Source organism: Castanea sativa, chromosome 11, assembly GCF_040712315.1.
Source record: "Castanea sativa cultivar Marrone di Chiusa Pesio chromosome 11, ASM4071231v1".
NCBI lineage: Eukaryota > Viridiplantae > Streptophyta > Magnoliopsida > Fagales > Fagaceae > Castanea > Castanea sativa.
The window spans coordinates 22,492,679-22,504,229 of record NC_134023.1 but is presented as its reverse complement, the minus strand read 5'-3'; the positions used below and the strand labels follow the sequence as shown (position 1 = coordinate 22,504,229).

At 32.4% G+C, this 11,551-nt stretch overlaps 1 protein-coding gene across 1 annotated transcript; it reads left to right on the top strand.

The window, feature by feature from the left end:
* The first annotated feature begins 6,386 nt into the window (after positions 1 to 6,386).
* On the top strand, positions 6,387 to 6,863 carry LOC142616236 (uncharacterized protein At4g02000-like). The gene has a single exon (XM_075789119.1). It carries the CDS (start codon positions 6,387 to 6,389, stop codon positions 6,861 to 6,863), a length of 477 nt encoding a protein of 158 aa, XP_075645234.1.
* Positions 6,864 to 11,551: the final 4,688 nt, after the last annotated feature.

The window sequence follows — 11,551 nt, the reverse complement described above, 5'->3', positions numbered from 1 at the left end:
GCAAATGGGGGTATGGCCCCCTTGGTTTTTCGAAATCTTCTCCTCCTCTATATTTTATTTTAATGAAAAATTACATCTATAGTTTCTTTAATTCTCATATCATGAGTTGAAGCAAGATAAATCCAGATTTATTTCTAGTCAAAATTTTTCCTTATATATAACTCATTAACTTTAGGAATATTTAAAAAAGGGTTGGGTTCAAGTTACACCTGATGTAACTCTAAGCAATGTTACATCACTCAATATTTTTTAATTGGATGAGAATATTAACAAATCCACCGTTAGATTACATTATCTTTGTATATTCTTCATGCTTGCAAAATTTCAAGGTGATCAAAAATTAATAGTCATGTCATAAATTAATTGTTAAAATTCAAATTTTTGTAGTTTAAAATAGTGAATAAGAGATGAGTTTATGGATCAAATGGTACATAGTATCCGATTGATATGAAAATTGGCATGCATGTTAAGAACATATAGAACATGTAATTTAGCGATTGGATCATCAAAATATTAATTCAATAACAAGTTATTGAGTGGTGTAATATTGCTTAGAGTTACACCAGGTGTAACTTGAACCCAACTCTTTAAAAAAATATGTGCCAAAATATATAAGTAAATTTATTTTGTAAAATCTCATTTTCTTCCCATATACAAATGCTTAAACAATGCTATAAACACAATAATTTTCATTACTTGCTGAGATGACATATATTGATCAGTGCAACATCAATTTTACTGGGACTACCATAGATATTACTTATATTACAAACTAAAAAAAAAGAAGTAAAAGGAATATAGTATACAGAATGATCTAATCTATGTCTTAAGGACTGGATTTAGGTCTAAGTAATTGGGTGTGAATGTGTTAGATACCCACTTTACCCTAAACTAAGTTGATCACTTATAATACAATGACGAATATAAATAAATTCACTCCAAAACCGTACAATAATGTGATAGAAACATATTATAAAATAGAAAATTAAAGTCAAACTACAACCCGTACACGTAAAGTTCATATAATTCCCAAACAATCATGAACAAAACTTAGACTCAAATGGGTCAATGATGAGTCAACAAATTTCAATATAAGAAAAATTAAGCAAGAAATGATATGCTATGTGACATAAAGGCTTTGAAATTTCATATAAAACAAAACAAGCCTAATTGGCTTTTAAAATGACTTAACCAATCCATCGAATGAAATTTAAATTATTGCCCCCTCTTCCACGTTGTATTCATGATAATCGGGGAAATCTATGGATATATATCACGAGGTTTGGCACAATTGGATTTCATATTTATTTCAAAAAATTCAACTTCGGAAAAGCTATGTTTCTAACATTTTTAAAATAATAAATTATAAGTAGCAAACTGTTATTAGTGGACAAAAAAATAATTTTAGTGGTAAACTCAATTAAAATTTTATTATTGGTAGACAAAAAAATAATTTCAGTGGTAAACTCAAATTAAAATTAGTATTAATTTGCCACTTAATATTTATTGCGAAAATGTTGCTAATTATATGAGGTGAAAACCAAAATTTATAGTGAGATTTATTCTAATAATGCGTGAAACATAACACACACACACACACACACACACACACACACACACACACACACATATATATATATATATATATATATATATATATATTATGGGATTTCCAGTCCAAAGAATGATCTCACGTAACATGTAATTAATACATGATCATGAAACATAAAAATGTGATGCACAAATTTAAAAACTATCATGATTAAAATAAAAAAACTGAGATCTATATCCTAAAACATATTTGTGGATTTTAAAAAAAAATTATAAAAAAACAATAAAAGTCTAACTACATATGCTGTGGACATAACATTGTCAAAGAAATTAACAAAGATTACCAACATGTACCTTTCCAATTTGCGAACAGTTGAGGGCCATGATATTGGATTCCCTCCCTTAATTGACGATTATCATGAATACAATTTTTTTCACTAACTACTTATGAGATGTCATGTTAATGGTCGGTGTATAATAAAAGCGATGTTAATAGTTAACCTATATAAAAGTAATGTTGCTTAATATTGTAAATAATTTTTTTTTTGGGAGAGTTTTAACTTATAGCGTTTGTTTCTGATGATGCTCTTTATCGTTAGACCAAGATACCAATTGGTTTTTGTGTACTCACTATTGCTTAATATATATAATTCAAAATGTTGGTGTAAGTGGTGGACTTATCTAAACGTGATATTACTCTAATTATATCGTATTATGCAAAATTGGGGAAAAACTTGAGAAAAATTTTGTTGAACCAACATTTCTCCTTACTAGTTAATATTCTGTGCAATGCACAAGTTAATTTACAGTAGATTTTTTTTGAAATAATTTTTTTGAAAAAAATATCTTTATCACTCATGTATAACGTTGTGTGATAAATTTGGGCTATTATTATTAATTATATTACATATCATTAAATAGAGAGGAAATGTACAATATTAAAATTAATATAATTAAAATCATGAACATATTTCTCGAGTGAATTTGCAAATATTTAATTATTTTTAACTATTTTAAGTACACAATTATATTTTATAATTCTTAATAGTGTTTGTTATTAAATTTGATTTTGTCTTTTTCTGAAATTTTGTTTCAATATTTTTCAAAGCAAATAAACTTGATCAGGAATGTCATATTCAAAATCAACTATTTATGATATAGATTTTAGAAAAATAGCCAAAAAGTTCTCTTTGTATAAATGATTGGTGCATTCGCTTGTGTGTAATCCCTTCAAACACTTGAGTAAATTTGACCGACCTCCCTTGTGTTTGATCAAGATACCTTCAAACACTTGTATAAATGACATTCTTTAAGGTTTCTTTATCCATAGATAATTTTCTTAACATTAAAATATTACATTAAATAGATATCCCAATCCTAAACAAAATGACACTCTTTTCCCTTGAGTTTGTATAAATGAAACTCTCCTTTGCGGTTCTAAAATTACTAAAGAATCATATTTTTTTATTAAAAAAATAAAATATTTCATTAGTGAAGTGACGTGTGAGAAGGCATGAACTTATTTTTTAAAGGGAAATGCTAATGGATACCCTTATTAGGGCAATTGTTAACAATCCATTTAAAGAAAATTTTTATGAGAAAAGGAAAAAAAAGGTAATTAATATTTTGACAGTTTTTTTTTTCATTTTCCATAAAAGTAGCGTCAAAACTTTTTAAAATAAATTGTTAACTATTATCCTAAAGACACTCATTAGTATGACACTTTGTTAAATAATCACAAGGGAAAAGTGTCACCTACATAAACATTTGGGGTGATTTCAATTCAATAAATTTCAAGGGAGAATGGTATAATTTATACTAATATTTTTTGTTACTAAAAAAAGGGTTAGGAAATGTAAATTATTACAATAAACATAATTAAGGATATGAACAAATTGTTTGAGTGAGTTAGGAATATTTGATTATTTCAACTAAATCAAGCAGAAAACTATTTTTTATTCTTGACTACATGTGTTATTAAACATGCACTTATCTTTTGCTGGTTTTTGTTTCAATAGTTTTCAAAAGTACTAAACATGAGCAACAATGTCATATTACAAATCAATTTTATTTGGATAATAAGCATTCCAAGTGAATTATTTTTGATAAAAAATTCTTAAAAAGTAACCATATATGTTCTTTTTATATCAATAGTTAGTGCACTACCTACAGACAATTAATAGATAAAACTCCATCATACTAACATGATAATGAATTAATATCTTGATAAAAATTGAAAATTTTGTCTGGGTGAAAGGTTAAAAGAACTGTATTCCATTTGCTTTTCAAATGAGAGCGACACAACTTTAGGCTATTAAAGCTTAATTCTTATTTATTTATTTTTATTTTATCCACATTTTCCAATTTTGGTTATAATTTTTTTCAAATAACCATAAATTCCTTTTACAAAAGTAAATTAGTGTAGCACCTATAGATAATTACTCTGTTAACACATTTCAATGAATTAAGGACAATACCTACCTATATAATTCTTAGGTGTTGGTACCTTAGTGACGTAGGACAAAATATAAAGGTTTATTTATCATTTACTAAATTTTGATATTTTTATTTAATTTTTTAATTTAAGGATTAATGATTTTATTCCATTTATTTTAGGTTTTTGTCAAATTAGAATCCTATTGTGGTACCATATCAATTAGGATCATTTTAGGAATATTTACTTGGCGAATAGGTTTTCTAGAACATTAAACAGGCTTGAAAATTGTAAAACGAAAATGAATATATATTTTTTCAATAAAATTGAACCTTTTTTTATTTATGGTAGATTCCAAAATTTTTTTTTCTTGTGGATTAATGGAATTATTTAAGGACTTAAGGGTTTGTGTTTAGCTAGAACGAGATCTAGCCTTACAACATTTTCATTACGCATCAATTTGCATTCTGATATGGCAAAAGACAATGATGAAAGAAACCACCCTTTTAAAAGTGATCGTGGGGTACCGGTGCAGATATTCCAAGCAGCAAAAGACTCGTGGACTCCTTGAAATTCGAAATTCGAAGCATGCTAATCAAGATAAGTTTGACATTGGTTAACATTATGGACAATTGTAGTGGAAAATAGTTTGTGGACAACTTATTGATAAGCAAGATTTTCTTTATTGATTACTTGCTTTAGAGGATATCTTTAATTATATGAATATTTTTTTAGGAAAGAAATGTTAAATCACTTTGTATAAGCTTAGTTGATATGCCTTAGATCGGTGTGGATGAACAAAATTACATAGAATCTGAAAAGGAGAGACAACATCCTTATTGGCTAAGGATAAAAAAAAAAATTCTTGCAATTGAATCCTTTCCCTTGGATTACAATGTAATTTTTTATTTACAAAGCAAGATTATTGGGTGAAAATTCTTAGTCCAAGAATTATATTAATGAACCCTACATTCAACCAATAAGAGAAGATTTAGTATATATTGGAGATAAATAATATAGAGCCAAGTTTTGAAGAAAATTTTGAAGTGATTAAAATAAATCAAGTATTACGATAAATTAACAAATTGGAACTTGAAGATAATACTTTTCAAGAGATAAATAAAAGAGTTTAAAGAAAAGAAAATTGAGTTGATTGAGGAGAATGACAAAAATAGTGAGATGTAAATCGTGGGGAAAATTATGAAAGATTTAATTGGAATAAAATATGACGATGAGTGCAAAATTTAAAATTTCCAAGATACAGATGATTTGTTGAAAACTATTGCAATACAATCTATTGATTTTCTTGGAGTGGAAAATTTAAATGTTTTCTTTAGTCCTTTATTGGTTAATCTTGAAAATCAATTAAAGAGTGAAAGGAAGAAAATTTGGGTTTTATGAATTGTGAAAAATTAATTTAAACATGTTTTGAACCTTTTCAAGTATTCAACGTATCTTCTTATTTGGTGCAAAAGATTTCAATTTCCAAACAAAAACTCATGGTAGAGTTTCATTTAAGTTGACGGTTCTAATGTATGATATTATCATTTTTTTTAAATCTTTTATATTTTCATGTAATTTTCATATTTTATGATTTGAGATTTTATTTCCTTTATTTAATTTTAGGTTTTTTAAATAGCATTGCAATATGTGAAATGAAATAAAAATTTGTCTTCAATAAAATTTAGGTTTTCTTTTATTTCTGGTAGATTCTAAAGCTTTTCCTTACGGAGTTCCTTATAAATTCTGGGGTTTGTATCTAGTCGAGAGATTTAACCTTATTATATTTCCATTCCTCATCACTTAGATTTTCGATTCAATTCAACTATGTAGTGCATTCGTTAATGCAACCACATAGTTAAATTTACCATTAATAAATCTAATACGTAATCAACCAATTTCATAACTTTTTTTTAAGACATGTATGATAGTGGTGATTCTAGGTAAAAATGATGCATTGATAATCAACCAACTCAAGTATCATAAAAAAGCAATTAGAAATTTGTAGATTCGGTAGGCAGATGATTAATAGACGTAAGTATTAATAAGCAATAAAACCTTTTTTTTTTTTGAAAATTTTCTCTCTCCCCTGTAGGAGCCATTCGCTCTCTTAACATATGAGCTTTCTCTCCCTTTACCCTTCCCTAAGGGCCTTTCATTGGCCTACTCATCCAAGCTGGTTTGGGTAGTAGCCTGCATAGTGTAAATCTATGGAGCAAGAAGTAGTGGATTGTCTTCAAAAGCTACAACTCAAAAGGAGGAGGAAGATGATATTGTCATAACAAATGTTGCTAGGTCGGAGCTAATTGAAGAATGTTCTTTAAGCCTCTTTGGGCGCCTTCTCATTGACCGTCAATAGAATCAAAGAGCTTTCACAAATACACTGAAGGCAGCGTGGAAAATGGGGTTGGATTTAAGGTTTGTTGAGGTGGGGAACAACATATTGCAGCTTAAATTTGGTTCTCTATGTCAGTTGGAGTGGGTTGAAAAGAGTGGTCCTTGGAATTTTGATAATAACCTGCTCCTGCTATGTCGATGGAGGAAAGGATTAACAGCGGCAAATATTTGCTTTACCCACGCTCCTTTTTGGATCCAAGTCTGGGGTTTGCCATTTGAATACATGTCTGAGGAAGCTGGAAAAGATATAGGAAGTAGACTTGGTAAAGTCATCGAAGTAGACAAAAGATCACTACAAGCAAAACAAGCAAAGTCTTTGAGAATACGAGTAGAAATACCCATTGACAAGCCTCTTTGTAGAGGAGCGAATATCACAAATGTAGAAGGGGAAAGAGTTTGGATTAATTTCAATTATGAAAGACTCCCACTTTCTGTTATATTTGTGGAATACTTGGGCATGATGATAAGCATTGCCATATGAGTCAATCAGAGGGGTTGAAAGAGAAGCAATATGGAGAATGGCTCAACGAAGGTGGTGTGGTCAGGAGTGGAAGCGAGAAAGGAAACACAACAGGTGGAAGAAATTCGGACCCTATGGAAAGTGATGTAACAAGGTCCAAATCAAAAGGCATAACAGAAAATCTCAGATCATTAGTTCAAATAGGGGAAGATAAGGATGGTTACCAGAATAGTAACTGAAAATTAGCAGTGGTGAATGCCTTGAATTCTGAGATACAAATGAGAAATTCAAATTTCCCTGAAAGTGACAATCTGTACTGATGGGACATGGTAGATGGGACAACACATGGGCCGATGATGGATCTGGAGACATGCAATAGGGAGAACGAAAGTAGAACTATTCTAGTTAAAGGGTTGTTCAAAGAGAATGATGATGCCATTTCAGCAGCCAATTTTAAAACGCATGGGCCTAGTGATGAAGATCCTGAGGTGTCTAGCCCACTTAAGCCCAAGAAAGAAGCTAATAAGAATGGCCAAGCAGAGAGTGAAGGCCTAAGTCCAGAAGTAGAAAATAATACAATGAGCAAAGGAAAGTAGAAGAAAATTGCAAGGAAGAAAGGTAAGGCCTAAGAGGTAGAGAAGATTAAAAAAAAGGCCTAGAAGTTGGAAAGAAAAGGCTTGAAAGTACTGAAGCTCTTACAAAGTCTGAAGGTAGAGACCAGAAACGGGTTTGTGGGGAGGATGACAACAAAAACTCAGTTTTTCTTGATGAAATGATGGTGGCTTCTAGGTAGCATTGTCGAGAAGAATGAGGATTTTAGGATGGAACTGCTGAGGGCTTGGGAACCCTTGGACAGTTTGAGTGTTGCGTGAGCTCGTGCAATGGTGGGATCCTGATTTTTTTTTCTTGTTGGAAACTATTATTAGGGTAGCTTGGAATGAAAGTGTAAACTCTGATACCCCAAATGGCATAGCAGCAGGTCTCAAGCAATGTGCAGATGATTAATCAAGGTGGAACAGATCAGTTTTTGGCCACGTTCCAAGGCAGATTTTGAATAAAAGGAAAAATCCTGTGACCTGGTCATGAAGGATCAAAATGGAAGCAATGGTAGTGAAATCAACAAGATCAAGAAAGAGATTAATGACTTGTAGGACTGTGAGGAGATCATGTGGCAACAAAGATCTAAAGTACAATGGATGGGTCTTGGGGATTGCAATACAAAATACATCCATACAAAGGCCTCTGGGAGAAAAAAAGAAAAACACCATTACCAGGCTCATGGATGAGAGGGGGGCTTGGAAAGAGTTTACTTTAGGTGTGGCTGAAGTTGCAATTTCATATTTTGAGAAGCTTTATACAAAATCCCAGCCTAATAGAATATAGTAGGTAGTTGATGCTATTGATCCTAAGGTTTCGGTTGAAATGAATCAAAGTCTGATCAAACAATTCACAAAAGAAGAAGTCGAAGCAGCCCTAAAAGAGATGCACCCAACCAAATCCCCTAGTCTAGATGGTATGTCAGCTATCTTTTATTAAAAATATTGGGATATTGTTGGAAATGATGTGGCTTGCATGGTCTTAAATGTTTTAAATTCCAATATGTCTTTGGCTGACATAAACAAAACATATATTACTCTTGTCCCAAAAACTAACAATCCATAAAAAAATGATAGAGTTTAGACCAATTAGTCTTAGGAATGTGATCTATAAACTCATCTCTAAGGTCTAAGCTAATCGACTTAAATTGATTCTCTCTCAGATAATAACAGAAAATCAAAGCGCCTTTCTATTTGAGAGGTTAATAACAGATAATGTCCTTATAGCTTTTGAGCTTATGCACTATCTAGACCACAAAAGAGATGATAAAGATTGTTACATGACAATTAAATTGGACATGAGTAAAGCTTATGATCGTGTGGAATGGGACTTCATTGAACAAGTTAGGAAAAAATTGGGCTTTCATGAAAAGTGGATTTTTCTGATAATGTGATGCATAACTATTGTCTCCTATTCTATGCTTATTAATGGTGTAGCTCATGGCAATATTATACCCTAGAGGGGACTTCATCAAGGAGATCCCCTATCATCTTGTTCTTACTATGTGCAGATGACTTCTCTTCACTTATAAATAGGGCTATAAGAAATCAAAAAATGAGTGGTTTATTGATTTGCAGAGGTTGCCCCACGATCATGCACCTCTTCTTTGCAAACGATAGTTTGCTTTTTGTAAAGCTAATAGCCAGGAATGCCAGTAACTAGTTGAAATTCTCCACTTGTATGAAGTTGCTTCAGGTCAGGAAATCAATACAAATAAATCCTCAGTCTTCTTTAGTGCCAATACAGAGGAGGAAAAGAAAAATGAGACCCTGAACATTTTAGGGCCTATGCAAGACTCTCGACACAGTAAGTACCTTAGTCTCCCTTCAATCATTGACAGATCTAGAAATGATGTATTTGTTGAGATTAAAGAAAGAGTGGGAAGGAAGTTGTCTGGATGGAAGGAAAAAATTCTTTCCATTGGAGGTAGAGAGATTCTCATAAAAGTGGTGGCCCAAGCTATCCATACTTACACCATGAGTTGTTTTCAATTGCCAAAAGGTTTGTGTGACGAAATAGAAGGTATGATGAGAAGATTTTGGTGGGGACAGCCTAGTCAGGAATCTAGGATTGCTTGGGTGAGTTGGAGGAGATTATGTAAATCCATGTTTAAAGGAGGTATGTGCTTCAAAAATTTTCATGCTTTCAACCTTACCGTGCTAGCAAAGCAAGGTTGGAGACTTCTCATGAACCCAAACTCTTTAGTAGCATGAGTATACAAGGCTAAATATTATCCCCATGGAGATGTCCTCAATGCTAGTTTAGGGTCTAGGCCTTCCTATGCTTGGAGAAGCATAATGCAAGGGCTTGAGGTGGTCAGAAGAGGTACTCGTTGGAGAGTTGACAATGGAAGGATGATCCATATTTGGGATGACAAGTGGCTGCCAACCCCTACAACGTACAAAGTTGTCTCCCCCTCTCAAAATTTTGACAACTACTCCACGATTTTAGCACTAATTGATTGTGATACTAGAAGATGAAGAGCGGATCCTGTTAAGTCCCTTTTTTGCCATTTGAAGCAAGAACGATTCTCAACATCCTAATTAGTTACAATCTCCTAGATGACAAAATTATTTCGGTTGGCAATAATAAGGGTGTTTTTACGGTTAAAAGTGCCTATTGTGTAGCCCTTAATATGGTAGACTCATCTGAGGAGGGAGAAAGCTCCTATGGGGACCCTAAAAACCTATTATGGAAGAAGGTTTGGCACCTAAATATTCCATCAAAGATTAGAATCTTTGCATGGAGATTATGTGTGGATGCCTTTCCAACAATGGTGAACCTGCAAAAAAGGGGTATTAGGGAAAATGAGTTATGTCCTTGTTGTGGAAAAGATTCAGAGACAATTTTTCGCTCTATCATCAGTTGTGAGGTAGCTAAAAGGGTTTGGGATCTTTGGGAGGTCCAAATTGTTGAGAACTAGCATGGGCTATAAGGCATTTCTGATGTTGCTTTGAAAATCCTTGAAAAAGGAACAACTCGAGACCTTGAATTATTCTTTGGAGTAGCTTGGTCAATCTGGTACAATAGGAATCTAATTGCTTTTGAATCAATATGCCAATTACTGAGCCAAATCTAGGGTTTTGCCAAAAGATTTCTTCATGAATATAGAGGTGCTTGGGTGGTAGTGAACACAAGTACGGTAGCACAGAAAGGTGGTTGGATGCCTCTGCCTCCTGGAATTTTCAAGGTCAATGTTGATGGGGCAACCTCTAAGGATGGGAGAAATTCAAGCATGGGAGCTATCATTAGAGATTCATGTGGTGCAGTCATAGCAGCTAGTTGTAAATACCTCCAAGGTCAATTTTTAGTAGCTAAGGTGGAAGCTACTGCTGTAGAAACTGGTATTCTACTTGCCCGAGATATGAAGATTCTTCAAGTTATTATTGAATCGGATGCAGAATCTACAGTTAACAGCATAAATGAGAGGTTCACTGATGGCAGCCTCAACAATCTATACCAAGGCATTCTCTCTTTGCTGAATTGCTTCACAAGTTGGAAAATCAAGCATGTGAAAAGGCAATACAACAGAGCTGCCATGAGCTAGCTCGCCTAGCAAGAAATGAGGAAGTATTTCAGGTGTGGGTGGGGGCCTCCTCTCCAATTGTGCAAGAAGTGATTCAAGCAGATAGTATTTAGTAGCTCCTGTGCTTCACTGTTTGTCATCTCTATTGTATTTCAATTTCTTTGGTTGGTTGAATACAAGTCTAAACTTTGAATAAAAAAAAATAAAAATAGAAGGTAGTATTTGTTAAACACTATTGCACAAACATTTTTTTTAATAAAAATTATGTACTGCAAAAAAAGTAATGTTAAGACCACAATTTTTATTATAACTTTTATTACAATTTGATTATAAGATAAATCATGAGTGATGAAATTATAAACCCATCACTTTTTCTGCACCACTCGTGACTCGACACAAAAGCAGGGGTAGTGGTATATAATTTTAGTAATGAAACTCAAAACTCTCTCATTTCTCCGCACCTATTAATAGCTCTGTAGGTCTAGATTCTAGGGGGATTTCATTTCCTATGCCCTCTGATAAAGTTGATTTCACCGACTGTAATAATCTGTGATAAAGTCTGTTTGCTTTCCTCCCTGTTAATAAA

Excerpts from the sequence above, each read along its gene's own strand:
- LOC142616236 (XM_075789119.1), top strand. The coding sequence starts at position 6,387 with ATGGGGTTGGATTTAAGGTTTGTTGAGGTGGGGAACAACATATTGCAG.